Source organism: Nipponia nippon, unplaced genomic scaffold (genome assembly GCF_047370975.1).
Source record: "Nipponia nippon isolate SJK-2023a ecotype South Korea unplaced genomic scaffold, ASM4737097v1 scaffold_6, whole genome shotgun sequence".
In the NCBI taxonomy this organism is placed as follows: Eukaryota; Metazoa; Chordata; class Aves; order Pelecaniformes; family Threskiornithidae; genus Nipponia; species Nipponia nippon.
The window spans coordinates 26,981,978-27,005,447 of NW_028262380.1; the positions used below are offsets into that span (position 1 = coordinate 26,981,978).

At 43.6% G+C, this 23,470-nt stretch overlaps 1 protein-coding gene across 13 annotated transcripts in view; it reads left to right on the forward strand.

Annotated features, from left to right (window-relative positions):
• Positions 1-23,470, forward strand: part of LIMCH1 (LIM and calponin homology domains 1) — a 185,994-nt gene that overhangs the window by 145,314 nt on the left and 17,210 nt on the right. For all 13 annotated transcript variants that reach the window (XM_087736838.1, XM_087736840.1, XM_087736841.1 and 10 more), the window contains 8 exons: positions 1,362-1,516; positions 1,713-2,115; positions 5,914-6,135; positions 16,178-16,271; positions 18,677-18,849; positions 19,516-19,633; positions 21,671-21,699; positions 22,728-22,811. In XM_087736838.1, the coding sequence (XP_087592964.1) occupies positions 1,362-1,516; positions 1,713-2,115; positions 5,914-6,135; positions 16,178-16,271; positions 18,677-18,849; positions 19,516-19,633; positions 21,671-21,699; positions 22,728-22,811 (1,278 nt within the window). The remainder of the gene's footprint in view (positions 1-1,361; positions 1,517-1,712; positions 2,116-5,913; positions 6,136-16,177; positions 16,272-18,676; positions 18,850-19,515; positions 19,634-21,670; positions 21,700-22,727; positions 22,812-23,470) is intronic.

A 23,470-nucleotide genomic window follows, 5' to 3' on the forward strand; every position in this document is an offset into this window, starting at 1 on the left:
GTGACAAGGTTTGTTCCTGGTTTTAATAAAATAAGTTATGCTTCCAGTACCTTCTGCTGTTTACCAATAAAAATGCAATTAAAATATTTGGAAAACCATGTAATTAATGAAATAGCCTCTGAACTGAGTATGTGTACAGAATCACTGTTTTTTATTAAAACCAGAATTTGTTAGAATGCATGAAATATGATCTGTATAGTAATCTCCTGATGTTGTAAAGTTAATGACAAATGTGCCCCTACGGTTTCCTAGGAAGTTATTTTTCTTTGCAGAAGTTCTGCAGAGGTTATTTTTTACATGTAAAATTTTGTTCCTTTACTAGTGGGCTGCAAAGAAATTCTGCAGCTTAGGAAACTTCTTTACTGTAATACTTCTACTGGGAAATAGATCTTGTCTCTGTACCCTTCAGGACTTGTGAATTCATAACCCAAGCAGGATGCAAGACATGGGTGCCTGTAACAGGTATCTCCTGTGACTCTCTGGTTTAGTGTCAGGCTGGTTTTGCAAGAAAGGTAAAGAACCAGAATTGGTGGATCTTCCGTACAATTTTGGGCAGGCACATTCCAAAAAGAATAAGATCATTACTTCAACAAGGCCATATCTATATAGCTGGATACAAACCACAGGCTTTTTGCTCTGTCGTGTCTCACACCAACCAGTTGTGAGCCGCTTTAGTCCCTAACCTGTGTTGCTCAGATCTGGGGCCAAATTATTGGAGGGTGCCCATGATGAAGAATTTTAAGTTTGGATGCTGCACTGGATTTTTCTGTCAAAAAAAGAAGCATGGATCAACCATGCTTGCATGTAGTTGGCTGATTGCATGGGCAAAGTATGGGACTATCAGCTCTCCAAGGCAGACTGTCAGTGCGGCTGTAGTGTATGGTGAAACAACGATGTCCCTTCCTTCAGTGAACTCCTGCCTCCCGCACATCTAATTATTAAAATTCTTCACCAAACATGATTTTTCTATTTCATCTTCCTGGGAAATCAGGTTTTGTCCCTAATGTTGGCCCAAGTGAAAATGACTGCCCTGACTCGTCTTTTAAGGCTAAATTTCCTGATGTTATTACCTAGCGTGCTTCTGCAACACTACAAAGCCAAAAAGAAAATATACCAGTGGAGCTGTGAAATCCTTACTAGACTCACTACTGCTGTTAGGAGAAAAATCAGTCAGGCAACATCTTCATTTTAAGGTATAATCTCCTTTACTCTTTAAAATAAACATCGCTGCCTGCGGTGATGGGAGCCTGGTCCACCACCAGGAACAAGCATTGCAAAGCAGCTAGCTGGATTCATTGGTTTCTGTGGCCAGTTTTTAGCTATTTGCAACTCTGCATTCAGGTGCCTGCCTTCTCTCACAGGACCTGGCTCGGTGGAAGAGTCGTCGAAGGAGTGCTTCACAGGATTTAATTAAAAAAGAAGCTGAGAGAAAGAAAATGGAAAGGTTATTGTCTGGAGACGGAACGAATGAGCGCAGAAAAAGCATCAAAACCTACCGAGAAATTGTGGAAGAGAAGTACGTTCTTTTACTGAAGTGCAGCGGCATGTCTGAAAATGCTGTGTGCTCCATAGGTGATACGTAACTGCGGGCAGCCATGCCTGCAGGCCTGGGGTGAGGGAGAGGGAAGGTAGTTGATGGAGCAGAGGAAATAGGAGTGATTTCCAGTGTTACTTTTAATGCGATGGTCTCTCTTGTGTTGTTTCCCTTGCAGAGAGAGAAGAGAGCGGGAACTTCATGAGGCATACAAGAACGCAAAGTCACAGGAGGAGGCTGAGACCATCCTCCAGCAGTACATCGAAAGATTCACTATCAGTGAAGCTGTCCTTGAGCGTTTGCAGATGCCAAAAATTCTGGAGAGAAGCCATTCAGTGGAGCCAGATTCCCCACTGAAAGACCCAAATCCTCTGAGATACTTAAGGCAACAGTCGCTGCCTGCTCCAAAATTCACTGCCACCATTGAAGCAACTATTGTTCCCACCGCTGAACTAGAGCCCAGCGGTTCGACGGGCCGCACATCTCCCAGCAAAAGTGTTGTCTCCAAGGCTGTGCCTATGCTGACACCCAAGCCTTACTCGCAACCCAAAAATACACAGGAAGTTTTAAAGAACTTTAAGGTAGGATATGTTGCGCTCTCCGAAGTCGATCAGGAGGCAAAGAGATCCTGACTAAATCATCTGAACGTATAAATGTTTAATGCAATTAAGTAGAAAATGGTTGCAGCATTCTGATGTTATAAAACTCAGCTTCATGCTCTGTGCTGCCCAGTCTAGTGGTCTCTTCTTGGTTACCAACCTTCTTAGAAACTTGACCTGTTCAGACTGGAATATTTGCGCTGATCGTTTTTCCTCAGGCTAAATTTGTTTGGGGAAAGACAGGGAAAGGGGGACCTCTAAGAAAAAAAGCAAGACATTTTCTGAGAAAGAGGTTAGGAAAGAGTACATTTTCATGTTTTTTTGTTTTTGAACAAAAGGGAAGGGGCACAGAGTGTGGAGGCCTTGACTTTTGGAGCAAGGCCTGAACTGGCTTTTGTGTCAGGGGTCTGATTTTTGCCATACCCAAACAAGTCTGTCCCATTCAGCCAACTCGTAAGCCTTTGAAACACTGCAGTGTGCATGTATTCAGTGTGGAGCATCCCTACTCCTTCAGAGTCAAGAGCCAGCTTGCCCAAAGATACTCTCTGTCCTAAACATGCTTCTCACCAGGGATGAACAGGGAAGGCTGCTTTGCTGGCATAAAGAGGGGGATATAGGCTCTCCATGCAGGTTTAGGGAAACAGATTGGTACTGGAGCAGCGGTGTAACTGGGGATTGCTGGTGAGAGAGGGGGAGTGACTGCACTGGGTTGCAGGAACTGTGCAAAGGTCATGAGAATAAAAGAAGTAAGAGAGCTTGGATGAAAGCGGGGCTGCCTGCAGTAAGGAGCCAGCTATGAGATTGTGGGGAAAGAGGATAGGAGAAGAGACTGAAACTGGGACAGGAAACCTGAGGAGTGTATCTTTGGACTGGGTAGGTGTGGAGAATGGGAGTAAGATACTGAACCAATGATGGAGAAAGCAAAGAACTGGGATGTGTTAGAGAGAACAGGCCAGAATAAGTCAAGTTTGAAGAAAGCTGCTTCTCACAGTGCCTGTACCAAAACTGGAGCTTCCCCAAGTGTCGTTGTAGCCTTGTTGTAAGCAGTGTGAAGCCTACTAGCATGGGTGCCCCCAGCTTGTAGAGTTCGGGTCCCCTTGTATCTGCCATTGCTATCTGATGCTTTGCTAGTGGGATGCAGGGGTCTCTGCAGTCCTGCTGATGTCCCAGTAGCATTGCTACCATTTATATTCTGGTTCTTCACTTTTTAAAAAATAAGTCAGCTTTGTATAGATAGTGAAAAAGCGGGTTGTGATGTCTGTAATTTCTTTAAGTCTGTCCCAGCTCTTGTGGACCCCCCCCAACCATGTTTCCTAGTTGAAATGTGAAACTGGGAGTTCCTATTTCTCCTGTACCTCAGTTGGTATTCCCCTAGAGTTTACATTTTAGACATCAGTGAATCGTGGATCTTTGGTTTTTTTCTGATCCATGTCACTTTTTTCCTCAGAGGACCAAGATATATGTGTGTGTCACCTTCACGTTAATGCATACATGGTTGACGTGGGGAGAAACTAACCCGTGGGTGCTTCTACCCCCCACCAACCACTGCTAAAAGTCTGTCTAGATATTGTTCACTCGATGTGGAAGAATGTGATTTGTCTCAGTAGGAATCGTTCCCTAGCACATGTAACTGTAGCATAATTTTCCTTTGAAACACCAGTCTGTCGATGATTCTCGGCTCTGGTGACAATGTCTTGACTTGCTCCAGATCAGAAGGAAGGAGTATGTTTGTTTAACTCTGCAGCCAGGGCATCTGTCCTGATCATTCAAACATTTCGCTTTCCTCCCTAATATAAATAGAGGAATGTCTTAGTCTAAACAGAGACACTAAAATGTATGGTGCGGCCTGCCAGTGTTTTCCTGGCGTTTTTATTTCTGAGATCTTTCATGACCTGCCTCTCTAGTAGGTAATCCAGCACACAGTCCCAGAAGACTTGGGGCTCAGTGTCTGCTCACGCTTGCGTTTGGAAATAAATCCTAAGAGTGGTACTGTGTTGAGTGGATGCTGGCAGCGAGGAAAGGGAGGGAACCTTGTCATCTGAAAAGCAGTCAGAAGGGGTGAAACCGCTTGCAGAGCCGGGCTGTTTCTCCTCTGCCTGGGAGCTGATCGCGCGAGGTGCTAACTGCCTTCGCCTCCCCGCATGTCTGTCAGAGCTGAGGATGCCCAGCACCTCGGGGACGGCCCCTTAGTTAATCACGCTCAGACAGAGGACAGACCTCTAGATGCACATATACAAGAAGTCAACAAGAGGAGTTTGCCCTCAGCTTAGCACTGGTGGCATATACTAAGTTGGAGTGCCGCTCTTGAGGTATCCAAGCTGTTTATTCAAGAAGTAAAGTACTGAAGATAAGTAAATGGTGAAATAAGGAGTGGGGCAGGGAGGATGAGATGGGAAGAACTTTGTTTTCTTGGAACTGTTTTTCAGTTCGATAAAGCAGTTTTGACACTTGTTGCATCAGTTTTCAGTAACAGTGAAATAAGTGAAAAGTCCCTGCGGAATGGCTTACCCTCTGAGCTTGTTTTTACATGTGTTTTTTGTTTATGCAGTACCTGTAGAGAAACCTGAAATGACTAATCACCATATATATCCCAGATAGCTTCTGTAAGAAATCACTGATCTATGCTATTTTTCCCCCAAGTCCAATGATTAGCAGAGAAGACTCTGTCCATATTTACTCCCTCACCTTCGCATTGTCTCCCATGATGACTGTTTTGCAAGGAAGGATCTCTGTGCACAGAGTAGCAAAGCCCTGCTTCAAGTCTATTTAAAACTCACCCTTGCTGTCAAGCCTATAAACATCTGTGCTGTAGCTAGGCAGGAGCAATATGGTTTCCTGATACCTGGTCCTCTCCTGGTCTCTCTGCAGCTGGGCCCTCTTATGGTGAATGGCTTGTGAGTTTTTTGTAGCAAGATTTTTTTCATGTATACCATGGCTTCTACAAACAGCCCTCCAAATTGAAGGAAGAGTTTACATGCCACCTCCATTCAGAACATAATTACGAAGTATTAAAGTCCTGAGAGGAAGCTGTGTCAGAGCAGAGGAAGAAACTAGAGCTTATTTTGTATTTTCTTCCTTGCTTAAGGATTCCTTAGCGGGAATATATGCCCACCAAGGAGCTAGCTTGACCCTGAGAACAAAGTAGTTAAACTGTTTCTGCGTTCTCCTTTTCATGGAGACTGCATAAAATCATTTTCTGGGAAAGCAACTATTTATTTTATCGTCTCATGGAGAAGGTGGAATGCCCAGTTTTATTTGTTGGTTCCTTGCTTCCCTGTTATGAACTCTGCTGCTCCTGACCCTTCAAAGTTCACATGACAGTGCTTCAGAAAGCACGGTCTACTAATACTGTGGTGAGGTCGTCAGGGTACGTAGCAGTTCATCAGCATAATTAGTCCTGGAGAACCTGCTTGCCTCTTGCATGAAGCAATGCAAAACCCAGCAGTTTTGGTCTAAATTTAACATAAATTTTTGTTGTTCTTTTAAAATCCATTTATCTGTGATGCACACAAAAGGTGTCTGTATGTTACTGGGAGAACGAAATGTGTGAAACCAGGGAATCCAGAAAAATTATTATCTTCTGTCTGTATTTAGTTTATGACCCCCCTGAAACAGGGTTTTCTTCTATGTTGGCCTGTTGAATGAAGCGTGTGCTTGGCTCTGTCCTTCACTGATGGCACAGACTGTGTTAACAATTGTAATATCATGTCGAAGTCCTAATTTCCTAAATTCCTTTGAATGCTAATTGCCTCAGCATATTTATTTAACTGTATTCTACAGGTAGATGGAAAAGTCAGCATGAATGGCGAAAATGTCAACGGTGTGGAAGAGAAGGATAAGGAGTGTACAACAGTAATATTTACTCCTTCGCCAAGCAGATCTCTGAAATTTGACGGAGTAGCCAGAGGGGACAGGCCCCCGGCAGAGTTGAAGAAGGACCCCACAAGTGTTGAGCTCAGTTTACAGAGGCCTGCCACTCAGAGCGTGCACAAAGAGCCAACAGTAAGACCAACACGAACAAACCAGCCTTACTTTCTCTGCCAATTTTCTGTCTCATAACATATTTAATCACTAACTAATGAAACCCGAGTGCTTATGTTTGCTTTATTTCAAGAGGGTGTGCCTGGACCAGGAAAAAAAAATATATTTTGTAAATTAAAGGCTTCTTCCTTTGGGATGTGGATAGAGAAATGAGAGGGGAAGATTCAAAAAACTTTTTGCAGCCAGCGTCTTTTTTTTGGATGTCATGCAGCTGATAAGCATGCTTTAAATGTGCTGGGCCAGGGAGAAATTGACTCTGTGTCCCAGCCATTGTGCAGATTTATTCAGCGCTTCTCCTGATGTTAGCTGATTAGATCAGCAACATAACTGGACTGTGCAAGCCATTATAATTAGTCTCAGTTTTCAATTTTCAAAGAAGAGGATGTGGATGTGCTGGCAGTTTTGAGCATTCAGCTTTCATTCTCCTCTCAGAAACATTAGAAAAGGGGATAAGCTATTGAAATGCTCAGAGGGGACAACGTGCTTCTTAACTGCCTTATCAAGGAAACAAATTAATTTTACCTTTTCATCTTTCTCTCCCCCTCTTCCCCAGATGGAAAAAAGCAGGAATAAAACTAGAGCATATCACAGCAGGAATCTAGATACTACAAAACTGTAATAAAAGTAGATAGTAAAAACAAAACAAGAAATAAGGACCAGACTGGAAATAAAGCATGTAAAAGGGTTGCAAACAAGTGGCAGGAGAGGGAATTCTCGCCGTTCTTTTCTGTGTAACACCAAAGAGAATCGGAGATGTGGTGAGAGTTGGAGTATGATAATTTTGTGCTTTCATCTCAGATTTCATCCAAGCATTGGCCAGATGGATAACGGAGCGGGCAGGGATCTGTCCCCGGGAGTGATGGTTCATTCGTGCCAAAGGGCTTGTGTCTTATCTTACTCCCCTGCTTCATGCCGGTCTCTGGCTGTGGACAACCAAGCCACGGAGCCTGCAGCAAGCATGGGAGCTGGGATGCGCTGTGAGCACAGACTTGATCCTGTCAGAGGGAACTGGTATAGAGTCAAAAGTGAATGATTTGGAGGAAAGCAGGCAGGGATGGCAGAGCAGAGGCTGCTCCTGTCAGAATGAATTGGCTGTAAAGGAAAAACCAGGTAAGCGTTGTGTCTGATATGGGAGAGCTGGTAATGGGAATGTTTGGCGGACAGAGAAGAGCCTCAGCTTGCTCTAGATTAGAAGCACAATGGTGATCAGAAAAGTAGCTGAATGAAACTGTTACTGTCTCCTTGTTTAGGATTTCCAGACCAGTATAGCTGTGGAAGAGTTGAGAGGAAATCCAGCAACAGAAGCGACTGTTAGGGCTTGGGTGTGTTTGTACCTGTTTGATGCTCTCTCATCCTTCCCTTTCTACAGCTTTGAGGGTGATGTGGCCAGCTGAACACAGATTTTTGTGTGTCTGGTTTCTGCTTCCAGTGTCTTAGCCCTTGTGGTGATATTGGCAAAGGAGGCAGAAGAGTTTGAATTCTCGGATTCCTTGTGACTGATATTCGCAGAATACCTCCTGGTTTGTAAGCTTGAGTGCACTTAATGATGAAGCCTTCTAGAGAGAATGAGTGCGCACCCAAATGGTGCTATTGACAGAGTTTCTCTGCTCTAACTAAGGATTTTATATTGCTAGCTTGCCGATTTCATCAATAATGTGACTGGGTAGTGCAAATCATTGTAATTACTCCTGGTGCTTCACCTTCAAGCTTTTGTGTATTCAAGCTTTTCTGTATTTGTGTCAAGCATGTCAAGGGCAGAGCAAGGAGAGGAGACTGCTTTGAGGGAGATCTTAAATGGGGAAACAAGTGGAATGCGCTGAGCGTGATGGAGGGAAAGAGAAGGAGACCTGCCTGTGGCTGGAAGGGAATTTGCCACCCTAAGATAAGATTACAGGTTCTGCTCCTTCTAAATGTTTGCTTCTCTTTACCCAGCTGCTTCATTTTAATTTTCCCGGTCCTCATGCCTTAGACTAAGGCATGGGCAGTAATTTAACTATTGAGCATACAGGAGTGCCCTGGTTCATGGATGGGAAGGGCTTAGATGCCAGGTTGCAGAGATGGGTCATGATACTGATGCTTGGCTTCTTCACTGTGTGTGTTGGGGCACAGACCAGCACTGCTATAGGCAGCTCGATATGGATGCAGTCGGTCTGGGGCCTTACTGCAACAAGCGGGCAGCTACGCTAGACTTGCTTCACTCAGCGTTCTCCCAGTACCTATTTTACTTTGGTTTCTGGACAACTAACACAATGATGTCAGCCTGCATCTGTGGAGTCTGAAATTCTAAACTCCTCTCTGAAGGTATAACCCCTCCTAGGAAGGTTGGGAATCCAAATTAGGAAAGAAAAGAGCCTCCTGGGCTTGTCCCACTCCTCATAAAACGTGGCCTCTTGCTGGGTAGGATGCTGAATCACTAGCTGTCACTGTGAGCCCTCCAGAGGGGAAGAAGGGGTTTACTTTTTGCCCCAGCAGGATGGGGCTTCCAAGCTACACATTCTTGGATGTAAGAAAGCATTCTGAAGCTGCCACTGTATCACCTCCCACAAGGAGAAACCAGGGCTATAGTTTTTCTCTGATGCTTAACTCTACTGAATTTTTAGGAGAGGAGGAGAAGACGACAGAAACAGGGATAGAAAAGCAGCTGAGATGAAGAAGCAGAGCTGTCTGGAGTGGAAGAAATTACTACATTTCTTTTGCCTTGAGAACTTTTACAAATTGAGCATGTTTTCAAAGCCTCTTCTAAACTTGCTTTCACTGCTTTTATTTGTATTCTTTATTGATATAGGTCTTGTTAGCTATGTCCTTCCCAGGCTTTGAATAAGATTCACAGGCACTAGTTCCTCTGCCTGTTAAGAGATGCTGTTTCTAGGGTTTTTTTCCCTCTAGTTGCTCTGAGATGTGGTTTGAGTTTGTGTTTTATTCATTCATTTTCTGCCCTGAGTCTCTTTTGTGAAGTATGTATTCCTTCTCATATATACGTTACCTTTGGCCTTCCTGTCCTCTTCTTCTGATTCTCTTCCTGTTCTTTGCATGCCCCTTCCTCCTCCTCCTCCATCGCTCTTACGGCTGCTCCCCTGCTGTTTCAGTTCAGTTGTCAAATGGGCTAGTCCTGTCTTCTCTCTGCCTGGCAGGCTTCCCTTTGAAGCTCTGTAGCCCTGCTCTAAATCTCTCCGGCTGGCCTCAGGCGTTGTCTGCAATATGGGAAGATGCTGTGCAGCTGTACTTCAACAGCTCTTTTGGCCTGAAGTTTGGAAAACAGTTTAGTCAAGTTGCACCGCTTAAAATGCTAATGTGATTGAGGTTTTTGGGGAGCTAGAGAAGTGCAGGGATCATTTCCTATGGGTGAGACCTCAGTGTCAGTTGTCTTTTTGACAGAAGAACCCCATCTATATGTGAATCAAATAATGATTGGCAATCAGAGACTGGCTGGGAAACATATCTAACTCCTGCCTAAATCTACTATGAAATGAGATGCAAAAAGCTGCAGCAGGTGGGAAGGATGGTAAAGAAAAATATTATCAAGAAACTATACTTGCATCTGTAGTGTATAGGTAGAGTACTTAGATTTGGGGGGGGGGGGGGATTTTACAAGAGACTTACCTTTACTCAAAGTAGCTTATGAAATTTTGCCTATGATTTAAGGCTAGAAAGGATAAATATGGCCTATAAGCAGGATGCAAATATCCCACTGGTGTTTGTGGTGCAATGTGCTGCTAAGAGAGGCAATAGGTAAAGCACGTCTCTTATTGCAGCTGGAAAAACTGGGGCAACAGGTCCAAGACTAACTGGTCAGTCAGTGGCAATGCCAGCAATAACATGAGAATCATCTCCTCGCCCCGGTCCTACTTGTCAGCCATTAGGTCGTGTTTTCTTTCCTTCATACAGAACAGTTAGGCACATTGCAAATGCTGAGAAGTTGTATCCTCTAGCTCTTTGAATCAGAAGTTGACAAAGTAGATGTTTTGTTTTAAAACAGTATTTGTGCAGTTTTTAGTGTGGGGGGATTAATTTGTCAGTGAGTAACATCGCTTTATTTAACCAATCTTTGTATGAGCGTTTAGAAATTATTGGCTTGTTACAGCTCTAATTATAGCTTTGCTCTGATCAACCAAAAAAAAAAAAAGATGGCAACTAAAAAGATCAGGGCGAAGTGGTGATGGTGGGGAGAGATTTTGGCTTTCTTTTAATTTCTCACTAGCTAGCTTAAACTTGTCCATTTCTACTCCCTGCATGTTTGGCACAAAATAAACTTTTTTTTCTACATCCAAGTAACACTCTCCTTCATCTTCAAAAATCCACTGATTGAACTGAGATTAAAGTATAAGCTTTCTTGTGGTTGAGGATTGTTGGCCAAGCTACAGGAGAGCAGGGTTGAAATCCTGATTTGTACATATCTGGTAGAACAAGTCTTCGTTCTTTGATTCATTACAAGAAACACTTGTAGAGTAAGTACGTCTGTTCCAGATTGACAGCTTTGCCTTGAACCGCACATGGGAAGATGGGTGGAGGGCTGGACTACCTGAAGGGAAACGGTTTAGGATGAGAACTGAGAGCAGCAAAGCTTCAAAGCAGCTAGAAGGGAACTCTGCTCGGGATGTGGTTACGAATCTAGCGTCTGCATCTCCCATCCTCCAGACACCCATGCACTTTTCAGTGTCTGTAAGTGATAGGAGCTTATTTTACATCCCAATTGAGCAGTAATAACTCTAGAAAAATGACTAGCAGGAATACTTAACACTATTTCTTGCGACACTTTCAAGTCTTCTTTGTCAATTACTGATCCACGCTGATCTTTGGTTGTATAGCTGGCCTGAGTATAGCATTATATAGCTGCCAGATGAGGCAGATGACTTAATGTGTCAGAACAGTGTTCTGGCTGTAGTACTATACTGGCATAGCATGCAAGGCACTTAGCTCTGGCAGCCCAAGGTCATGCCAGCGTTACCACTTACAACAACAGAAAACGCTAGCTTTGATGAGGAAGTCATCATATGAAAATTTTAAAGTCAATGATACGTGTACAATTTCAATCACAGAAGTCTGATTGAGACATGTCAGGCAGTTTCTATATGTGGCTGTTGATACTGCAATCAGTTTCATTCCTGAGTGATTTTACAGAATTTAAACTGTAGTTCTAACCTGATTCTTTCCAATATCTCTGCATTCTTGCTGGTTCATAGAATCATAGAATCATTAAGGTTGGAAAAGGCCCTTAAGATCATCAAGTCCAACCATTAACCTATCACTGCCAAGTCCACCCCTAAACCATGTCCTCAAGCACCACATCTACACGTCTTTTAAATGCCTCCAGGGATGGAGACTCAACCACTTCCCTGGGCAGCCTATTCCAGTGCCTGACTACTCTTTCAGTGAAGAAAGTCTGGTTCCAGACAGCTTGTTTTGTCATATTTTCATAGAAAATACAGTAATGGTATTTCATATGATTTTGTGTACAAGTAGTGTTAACTGGCCTACGTTTTGATTTAATTTACAGTAAGGGTTAATAAAGTTCTACTGTAACTTCCTTTGGAGTTTGAATTCTTGTAGTAGTTGTGATGTGCCACGTTTTAGGAGTTCCCAGTTATTGTATTTTTAGGGTTTTGTAAGGACGTAGTTTCTGCCACAGCAATAGACAATGTGGCTATTCCTGGCTTGTATCGTCTTAATTAAAGAAATACTTGGACTGATATCCTAGTTTATGGGATAAAAATCCTATCTGCCACAAACTGAACTCATTTATTTTCATGTCTAATAGGTGTTTGGTAACACTGTATTGTCAGCTGTGCTTGTGTCTTTGTTAAATGGATACCTTGGTTAGCAGAACTGAGGTTAGCAGAACTTGTCCTCTTCACTTTAACTCCTGGGTAGCTAGATGCATGGGGTAATAAAAACACCAATCCAAGTAGACAGCATTCTTCAGTTTTTCAGGAGTTAATGAGACAGAGTATTCACACCAGCCTGGATCTGGGGGCAGAGATAACCACAGCCCCTAGGCAGCAAGGTTTTTCCTGCTTCCCTTGAAGGCTTCTTCGCCTCTGGCGGTGGACCAGCAGGTGTTGTGTGACCTTCCCTCATAGGTACCTGCAGCAGCGCCAGCGTATGAAGTGGCTCTGTGGTCCTGCAGAATGACGCCTCTGCCCACACGAATGCGTGTGGCTGCAGTGGGGTGGTGCCGAAAGTCTGTGTGGGTCCGGTCCTTCATCCCAAAGCCTGAGAGCTCCTCTGAAACACCTCAGAAACGTCACTCGCCAAGTTGCTCAGTTTTTCAGTGTCCGTGTCAAAATATGATCTTCTTAGGTACAACAAAATGCTTATATGCCTTTTTCATGTACAGTGGCAACATCATTTGATTACAAAATATTTATGAAAAGTGAATGATGGTAGTCTGTGGGAGAGAAGACGTTTTATGGGCTATATCAGTACAAGAATTTTCTTAAATGTATCATATACCTGTGGATATTGGTATTATAAATAGAATTAGATATACTGGGAATGAGAAGGTTCCCCAGTGAAGTTGACTTAATTTTTTTATAAATTACTTACTAATCAGTTTTATATTTTTAGCTGTCTGTTGCTAGCATTTAATTGCTCAGCAGAGGGAGGAGGAAGAGTCACGTCTCGTGAGCAGTAACAGAACTTCTTCAGCATGCCATTGCAAAATTCAATTTTCCTGCAGCGAGTAGTAGCTTGCTCTTTTTTTTTTACTCCTCTTTGAAAGAATTTCTATAAATAACATCTATGTCTATCCAGGAGGTTGAACCAGGTATATAGGTTATGGGTAGATTTAGTTATTGCACTTGTGCAGGATAGCTACATGACACAGCACTGTATTTAGGTTCCTGAGATAACTCTAGACCTAGAGGTGATAAAAATGCCTCATGTCTGTGCATTCACTGAGTTTTTTAAACCCTCTGAGAGGCCAGTGCGTTTGTGCTCTTTCCCCAGCTCCAGCTGCCATGGGCACTTGACTTCCCTGGGTGTATGTAATGCTGTTTAACCCTTTCTGAATCTGCCCTGGTTTATCACATAGCTCTAAAGCCTCTGAGGTTGAATATAAGCTGAACTTTTTTTTTTTTTTTTTTTTTTTACTTTTCCATTTGGACAGTTGCTTTTTTGAGAGTGGAGGGTGAGTTCCATTGCTTTACCAAAAATAACAATATAAACATTAACAATTGAAATTTACAACAATTTCTTTGGAAGGGCTTAGGCTTTGGAGCACCAGGTAGAGTTGTTGGGTAGATGCCTCGTGCTTTTCCAGTTAAAATCTACCTTGTTTAGGGCAAACCCTGAGCTCTCGATAATAGCCATTTGTTTAGGTTTAATGGAGTTTTGTAGGTTGTGGAATGACAGAATAATTCAGGTTGTAGGTCTCTAGCTGAGTCTTCTGCTCAAAGCAGGATCAGGCATGAGATCAGACTGGGTTGCTAAGGGCTTGATCATTCGAGTCTTGAAAACCTCTGAGGATGGAGGTGGCACAGCCTGTCTGGACAGCCTGTTATGTTGCCTGGCTGTCCTCGTGGAGAAAAGAAATACTTATTTCTGCATTGAGCAAAGTTGGGAAGGGTTTCCAGTAGCTTCTCCCCTGCTGCTGTCGTGTCAGGAGCCAGAACTGAGGCTGAAGGAGACATTTTCTTTAGTTGCAGTGTTCTGCTGGGGCTTTCAGTAAGAAAGCTCTCACTGAAACGCAGGCTGGCATGAAGATGGGCTGGGGAAAGAAGGGGGGGGGTTATACAGGAGAAAAAAGCAACAGAATGGCAAGGGGCAAATCTCTGGGGCACGGGACTCGCAGTCTTTGGAGCATTTCTCTGGGGTCTGTTTTTTAGCCTGTTCTTCGTCTCCAGTGACCGCCCCTCCTTGGAGCGTGTGACACATAGAGGGGGAGCTCTGTGCCTTGTTTGCTCTTGGTGTAGGCACGCTCACAGGTGGACATGGTGGAGAGGAGGTCCTCAAACTTTCCATGCTGCCTTTTTGGAGTGTGTATTTCACCTCTGCCTTGTCCAGTTTGAGAATCACTTCTAGGCAGGAGGGCGACATGTCCAAAGAAGAGCAATGAAGCTGGTCAGGGGTGTAGAGAACAAGTCCTATAAGGAGTGGCTGAGGGAACTGGGGTTGTTTAGTCTGGAGAAGAGGAGGCTGAGGGGAGACCTTATTGCTCTCTACAACTACCTGAAAGGAGGTTGTAGCGAGGTGGGGGTCGGTCTCTTCTCCCAAGTAACAAGCGATAGAACAAGAGGAGACGGCCTCAAGTTGTGCCAGGAGAGGTTTAGGCTGGATATTAGGAAAAATTTCTTCACTGAAAGGGTTGTCAAGCATTGGAACAGTCTGCCTGGGGAAGTGGTTGAGTCCCCATCCCTGGAGGTATTTAGAAGACGGGTAGATCTGGTGCTTAGGGACATGGTTTAGTGGTAGAGTTGGCAGTGCTAGATTAATGGTTGGACTCGAGGATCTTAAGGGCCTTTTCCAACCTAAACGATTCTATGATTCTGTGTGTCCCATGCCTTGCCTGGGGCAGAGGATTCGGGTGGGCGGAGGTGAGGGTGCAGTGGAAAGCGCTGGGCGGAGGGGAGGACAGCGGGCAGCCAGCCCCAGCAGGCGCCGGAGGAGACGCGCTGCCACTTCTAGAGGCTCATGGCTGCGATCCGGCGCCTGTCCTGCTGCGATGTGGCGGCACAGCCTTTGGCAGCTGGGGGCTCCTTCTGTTGTTTCCAGCACTGCTCACTGCCCACCACGCTTGCCTGGGTTGCTGCTCCTGGCCATGGCCCCGCACCAGTCCTCACCATTTTCTCACAGGGCATCTTCCCAGACACATTCCCAGCCTCTCTCCGGAGCATGCCTTCCTCCAGAGAGGAGAAGAGAGGCAAGGATTCCCGAGCACTGCCGACAGCAAAGTTCTCTGGAGACAAAGTGTGTCCACAGGCGTTGGCGTCCTGTTGGCACTGCCAGCAGACGTCCACGATGACTAAGCTCTGAGAGCCCAGGTCTGCTCTTCATCGGGCTCAGATGGATGAGGGGCTGTAGGCTCATGTGGGTCTGTGGAGATGGGAAACAGGATCCATGTAGAAGATGGAGGTCTGAATCCTGCCCCCAGAAAAGAGGAAATTTCATCAGATTTCCTCCCTTGCAGCTGTTAATAAGATGGAGGGGTGGGAGGACTATAGGAAAGCAAGTCTACAATAGACTACTTCTGAAATACGTTACTTTTTATTTCTAAGAGTAGTCTTTTTTTTTTTATTTTCCTCTGTTGAATGTGCCATTTTGTAGATCTTTCATGCATTAGAAGCACTGTGCAGTGGCTGATCAGTTTGCTGCAGATTTTTCTTGATTTGCCTACTGGGAAAGCAGATATATGATGGAAGCTGCTAAAGTTATCAGCTAAAGCGCTACCCTTGTTTTTGCAGTGTGGTTTTAGCTCTGCAGCAGCCTTGTGCTGGGTCAGGAAGCTGGCTTTTCAAAGGGATTTGGATTATTGGCTTGATACGCTCTCACCATATTTTTTCAGTCCTCTCTTAATAGTGCTCCAAGTATTTCATTACCTTTAATACTGACTCTGGCTTTTCCCTTCAGATAACAGATTGTTTAGACAACCATGAAATAAAGGAAGTATTTAATTACTTTGCCACTTTTCAAACCCTAGAACGTGCTATGTATTCACTAATGCATACGTTTTTGTGTTATTCTGGAAGAGGAAACTAGGGGTAAAATGTATGCTTATCTCCAGCTAACACAATCCAAGATATCCTACAATTTTAAAAGCTTGTAGGAGCTATTCCAAACCAACTGCATGATGGTTGCTGATGAACAGTTTGAAAAGGAGATTAAAGCCCAGTGATTCAACACCTAAGCTGCATGTACTGCTCCGAAATGTAGTCCCCAGTTCCCTGCTGAGCTCTAAACCAGTCTGGTTGAAACACGTTACAAAGAAGCAGCAAGTACTGCCTTGAGGAATTAACACACACTTTTATTTCCAGGGTACTCACTGTTTCTACTGTATTATTCTCTGCAGGCCTCCCCGGTGGAAGCAGATAGACCTGCCAGCAAGCAGGTCGAGGCTGGCCCTGGAAGTGCGGGACCTGTGAGCCTGGCATGCCCGTCCCCAGGTGGGTTGCTGCTGCTGCCCTTGCCCGTGCCCTTGCCCACCCCAGGCTGGGGTTTAGGCCCAGCCTGCAGCAGGAGTCCGATAAGTGCATTTGCAGCGGCACCAAGAGGGTTTATTAGAAAATGCAGAAGATGTCAGAAATCTCAACGTAAGAAAGAAATTTTTTACAATAAGAACGATCATTCAGCGCAACAACCTCCCCAGGGACATGGTAGAGTCCCCATGGCTGGAGGTTTTCAAGGTGTGACTGAACAGGGTGCTAGATAATCTCATTGAGGCTCCCTTTCCCACGAAAGGTGGGACCAGATGATCTTTCGAGATCCCTTCCAACGTGGGCTGTTCTGTCATTCTGTGGTTGAAACAACACACCTGACTGCACGTTGCCTGGGATGTGAGTTGTCTGCTTTGCTGATTGTGTGCCTGAAGAGTTGGTGCCACAGTGTGCTGTAACCAGAAAGCAATCAGGGCAGAAACTATCAGTGTAATAGCTTCTGTTTAACACTTTGTTTTCCCCCAAGACATTAAGAAGTGGGGAAGGAGAATAAGAAGGGGCACTTAAGTCCCTATAGGGGCTTTAAATGGACAGTATTGTGCACGGTCCTGATTTTCTGCTTTAAAGCCTTTATGCATGATTCCTAATCTGGGGAAAGGAATTTGCTGGTAAAATTTGAAGGTATTTTCCTCAAAAGGGTTTTTCTGAAACATTATCTTTGAGTAGGTATATTATCTACTGCCTACTAACATACTAAGTTCATGATCTTTTTTTGTTGTTCATTTTTTAAAAATGGGTCTATCAAAGTTCAGCTTGGTATGGGTAAGTAAAAAGCACTATTCGAAGTAGGTATTTAAATGAGACCTCTGGCTGTAATTGGTATATAAGCATAATGCTCCTATTTGTTGAAGATAAATGTGACTTAAACAATTGAGCTTTGCCCTCAAACATCAATGAGGTACTGTTCCCCCAAGATGAGAAGCATATCCAGCCTTTTCTTGATGTGCTGCAAGACTCTGAAGCACATGGACTGTTAGCAAGGGCTCATCAGCTGACTTAATTACTTTGACTCTTAGATGCCAAAGCACAGAGGTTAACAATCTTAAATTGCACCTGGCAGGTGATGTAGAAGCTGCAATCTTGTGGTGAACCAACCAAATTCTCCTCTCAAGAGTCAGCAGTGATGAGCTGGTGATACTTGTCTACAAATCACAAAGCCACCTTGTGTCAGGCTCCACACCTGTGAGAAATGCTAAACATTAAGTATTGATAGCAAAGTTTAATATTGGCTGGCAAGGAAAACTGAGATAGCATTGCAAAAATTGACATGGTAAAGGAACATGGGTTTTCATTATGTCTGCTTTGGAGGGATAGATGTGGTCCAAACTGTGTGACCTTCTTGTAGAATATGCAACCTCCTCTGCTGTTCAGTACAAGCCACATACTTCCATGCTGTGACCCCTATGCCACTAATGGTGTGGAAGCTGCTCCAAAGTGGTATGCATCTGCCTTGCAGCAGGAGCAACTCTTGTCTTTGCTCGTGTGCAGGTTCTTAGTGGAGCCTTGGGGTGCATCTCTCTTAGCTCACTCTCCTAGCTTGTCAACAAAGGTACATTTGGAAGCTGCTGCTGCTACCGTGTTTGGAGAGGGGACAGGATCTGAAGCTGAGATTCTGCTCTAGGAAGTTAGAGAGATGTCTGAGTGCTTGTGCACTGCCTGGGATGCTGGAAACTGCTCTGTTTCCAGTGGTGGTACCAGCTGACAGTAGTTTAGCTGTCGCAGTCCTCAGCTGTAGACCTGTGAGCTCCTCATCCCTTCTCCTGTATACCAGCATCAACTTCTTGGGTTTTTTTAAGAACTGAATGACAACTAGATTATTCCAGTCCAAGGCTTCATGTTAGCACAATTTGTTTGCTGTCTGATGCTTGACTGCCATGGTTTAGTAGAAACAGGCAAGCTGGAATGTCCTCCAGTGCTGACAGTGAGACCGTGTTAATTATGGTATAGCTACTTGTCTGGATAGCATCTTAGGATAAGATTCATCACACGACTTCAGTAAAGAGATCTATACCTCAGTAGGCACGTTGTAGGTTACAGCTCATCTCAGCCAAAGAGGAGTGTCTGAAATAGTTTGGGTGACTCTTCCCAAGAACTGCCTCTGTTTTTGTTGACCATGATGCCCAAGTCAAGTGTAAGCACCTACATTTTGTCAGGTGAATTTCACCCTTAAAGCCTTGTCTTCTCTGAGAGATGAATTTTGCCTGTGTTGAAGAAAGGAGATTATTTTTTCAAAACATCCAGTTTATGGGCTCACAGTATATCCAGTAAGAAATCAGATTGTAAGAAATAGGTCTACATTTTATTGGAAAAAATGTCTTAACATTGCAACATTATTTCTTGTATGTGTGGATTAGGTTCAGATCAAAAGCAATTCAAGTCAACTGCAGCTTGTGCCAGCCCTGTTGTGAAGAGATTAGAATTTCTTCCCAGTCCTGTCCCTTCAGAGGAAGCTGCTTCAAGTGAGAAAAATGTGAAGAAACCTGAAATGGAGCAGCAGAAGGAAGCAGAGCTCCCTGCTACACCGGAGGTATGTACAGGCAAGAAAGAGAGGGAGTGGAAAACAAAACAAAAAAACAACAAAAAAAGAAAGATCTCACATGGAAATGTTTATTGTGCAAATTGGTATTTTTCTTTATATAATGTCACTTCAGGAGTTCGTTCAAAACAGTCTGCCAGGGAATGACCCTGAAGGATGGTTTCTGTGCCAAATCCTATGGTCATCAGAGAGTTCCCCATTGAAAGGAACTCCCCAGTGTCTGTTTGTAGCATTTGAACCTGTAAACTGGCTGGAGCAGAAATGAGAACTTAACCTGCAAACCCCGGTCCCACCACGTGTTGGGAGGACAGAGTATCCAGAAGGTGTAGGGAGTGGAGCTTACCCTCTTGGTCCTCTTGAAGTGCTGAACAAATGCAGGTGGTGGCAGAGGTAACAAATGTCCATGACCATACTGCTCTGTCAGGTAAGTTAGATGTTGGTCCTGGGTTAGGATCGGCTTTGGTGTGCAGGGCAGTGTGAATGTCAACAGCAAACAGCTACTAGTTATTTCCAGGACTTCAGTACTGCAACTCCATGTTGTAATTCTGGAGACAGAGGCTTCATCTTTGATAACATTGATTCAGAAAATAAGTAGAAAGGGTTTAAGTTAACCTTGGATTGAACCTGCTGATTTTTGAATGCTGTTTTCTCTCCCAGAAGTCTGAACAGGTGATGAAACCAAAAGCCCTGGAACTAGAGGGAAGTGTAGTGTTGCCATTTTTAAAGAAACTACCTGAGACCAGCCAAGTTACTCTGCAGAATTCTGGTCTACCAGGTGAGCAAAGAGCATTTGGAGAACTCAGCTGGACAGTAACCGGGTATATGTGTGTGTGGTGTTCAGGGAGAAGTGCCTAATCAATGACCTGGATGGTTTTGAAGCTAAATTGTTATTTTCTAGTTTTTCACCTGACTGATATTGGTAGTGTGGCTTCTGTGATGCAAAGGACTCTCTTGGCTGTTCCCCTTAAACACAATAACAGAAATGTGACACAACGGAGGGGTACAGGGAGAGCCCTGTCTTGCACTTACCTGGCCTAGCAATAAAAGCTGTATAATGTCAATGAGGATTATATTTTAATAGTACTGCTGCTCACAGATGAAAATGGCTTAGCAATTGGTTTTACTCACAATAAAAACGTCTGGAGATAACTTCTGCACTCAGCTGCTCGTGTGGCCATCCTTTTCATAGATGAACAATACGTGTATCGGGCCACATCCCTCAATTGGACCTGTGCCTATCATGAGTTCTTGCAAAGCACAACTTTTTTTTTTTGCCTTCATGACAAAGTTTTGCTTGAGATTGATAGTGTTTAGTAGTTTGATTTTATATTGATTTTAGAGATGCATATCTCTAGGTATTGTGAAAGAAAGAGAGAGAAAAATCATCCGAAGTTTTCTTCCCCCTGAGAACTTACTAGGTTGTTAGTTTATGTATAGTTAATATACTGATTATCATAGTGTTTTCAAGATTGAAACTACTGAAGGTGATCCACTGTGGAGGACAGGATTGTCTGAAAAGGAATAGAAGTCTCACTTGTTTTAAGTGGGGGGTGCTTTCCAAATAGGCTTTGAGAACAACATCATTTTATGCTAGGCATGAATCAATCCAAACATCAAGTAACAGATTGTAGGTCTCTCACCTGCTTTCTGAGTGATGCTGAAACACTTGGCTGCTCTCTAGTGTTCACAGCACGTAAAGCACTGAAAGAATCCCAGAATCCTTTAAAACGTGTATCTGCAATAGGAATGAATGCGAGCACCATGCAAAGACTTGAAGGGGTGGCTGCCCTTGACTAGCATTGGTTGGCCTGGGCTCTCATGTGAGGTTAGGTGCCATGTTACAACAGCAGCATTTATATACGAGCAGTCCGTGTGATCTGCAGGTCCATTGTAAACTAGGTGCGATGGGCCAAAGAGATTGTAGTCAAAATCCCTCTCGTGGCCGAGGCGGCTCGGGTCTGAGAGTCCATCATCGCCCTTTGACCGCGCTGTGTTTCTTGTTTTGTCTCCGTGCCATTGCCTGCAGAGCCGCCCCACGGGGCCGCGGTTCCGCTTAGGGTTCGCAACAACTGGCGACGCTCACAGTTTTTCTCGCAGTCAGGTAAATGCAGCGCTAAGACCAGCTTCAGCCCTTCTGCTGCCTCCAGTCATAGGTGTCTTCGGACGTGGGGCGGGGGTGAAAGCCGATGATCACGGGGAACTTGTTCTACCTCTCGCTTTCGTAGAAAGTGTCTATTCCTGCTGCACAGTTGACAAAGAGCTGTTGGGTTGCACGTTGTTGTGATGCTCTGGTTTCAGGCACCCAAATGAAATCACCTGCCTATAAATACCTTTTCCTTAATTTCTTTAAATCAGCCTAATTCAAAGACATTTGGATAGAAAATGGCAATGGTTCTCTTCGTAACTGTGGCTCTCGAATAGTGTAGTCCCATCCTTTTAGCTTTGCTGTGCTTTTTCCTTCCTTGCACTGAATCATGAAGGGAAAAGTAGATCAAAGTAGGTAACACTCGGAGTCTGAACACTGCTAACGTCTGTGGCCAGAAGTAGATGGCATTAGCTAGTGGTAGAGTAGAACCTGATGTTAGTTAATACTGTGCTCCTCTATACCCAGATAAAAAGTAGTTTTGTTGGTGATGGGTGTAATCTGTTTTTCTGGTTTATTTGCTTGCAATTCGTCCTTGCATTTGGTTGTGGGAGCAAATAGGAAACTAACATGAAGCTTTTTTATACAGATACAATATAGCTTTAATTGCAGGCTAAGCACATTTTGCTGTGTTAAATTTAATTTTTCCTTTTTCTATTTTTTTACTAGCTGATTCTGATAGTGGTGACAAATCAAACGTGAGTACCTTTTTTGCATTGTTATTTGTTTTAGAGATACATCTTTAGCAAAAGTGAATTTTTTATGCAAACTGTCTTGTAACATCCCCAAATCAGCATGAGAATTTTTTTTCTCATGGAAATGGGAGAGAAAAAATACAACCCAAATCAAGACCTGGTCTGAATCTGTAATTTATGTGTTCTTCCCTTGCCCAGAAGGAATGCTAGCTATACAGTACTGATTTGCTGGAACCACTAAAGCTTCATAATCTCAAAATAATATGTAACTCCAAGTTATCCATTCTACTTTAAATGCATGGAAATTAGAGACCACAACTCTGCTGTCTCCCCAGTGGAAAAAAAAAACCAAACAAACCACCACCAATGCTAACTGAAGTACACAGTATTTCATATTCTGTTTGTCACGTAAAAATAGACATAATTTCTTCCTATCAGATTCTAATATGACTCTTAGTGGAAAGGAATATGACATCAAGTGTCTAAAATTGCCCTTGATTATAAGGATTTTAAACATGCAAATGTATCATGTAATGGGATCCTTACTGAAGCCTGAGATTTTATTTCATTATGGATAAAAATTTAGAACAAGGCTATAGGCTGTTGTGCTGGCAGCTATGTGAAATGCGAGAATATATTTTACAATCACAAATTGCTTTGCATGTTGCACAGAAGATTATAGAAAAGAAAAATAGATATTTTCTTTAAATTTGAGTACCTGCAGGTATCTCTGTTCAGTGCTGCTTAGAGCTTTCTTTCAGATCTTTTTTTCTTTTTTTCCCCTCCAGTTGAATTTTCCCAAGCCTGCCTTTGGAAACCAAATTATTATTTTATCATTTGGATACCTGTGGGCAATCCCAAGTGTCAATGAAGCTAAGAATATTATCTGCTAACTGAGAGACCCATTATCTACTTCTCAATTTCCCGTTTTAACATTGCTGCCAGGGGTGGTCCAGATGAACTGCAGCTTTCTTGGTAGCCTTGTGAAGTACAGTGTTAAAGTCTAATAGCTTGGTTTTCCTTCATGCAAGCGTTTCAATTCCTGGTCCTGGGATCCGGAAGAAGAGCGAAAGCGCCAGGAAAGGTGGCAGCATGAGCAAGAACGCTTGCTTCAGGTGAGGAAGAAACTACATTTCTTCCACCGTGTAGCTCAGGTGTTGAATTGTCCCTTTGGACAAAAGTTGGGCATTTCATGTCATGTCTTCCACATCCCCTGTGGATGCTTGAGCAAATTCTGTGGCAGATGAATAAGAACATGAGCATATACACACATTCTCTGTGGTTTGGGCACTCTTAACATCTCCCTTCCCCGCTCCCTGGGAAGACCGAAAGCACTTAGTTCTGCATTCCAGTGCAGAGTTAAACCAAATGTTGATCCTCAACTGTATTTAAAGTATGTTGAGCATAGACTGTGAGACTTAATTACTTGGAGCCTTTTTCTCAAGACTGGTATTTTGCTGACCCTGATGCCTATGCAACTCTTCTTTAAAATGATGGTCTTAATAGATTTTTGTAGATATCTGCTTTGCTCACAGGTTCTTCTTGGAAAACATCAAGCTAAATTTGGACACAAAGGGGTTGAGGTCTTTTTGTGAGGGGGGGAAACACCCTCAAAACAACCACTGTTTTTGCCTAGTGGTAGAGTAAGCTGTAAAAGGTCTGGTTTTGTGTCCTAGTTGGGAGAAGTGCAGTGGCCCTGAGAACTCTAATTTCCCTGTCAGTCAGTAGTATCTTTTGAAACTGTGATTAGGTTTGGTCCCAAAGAAATCATATC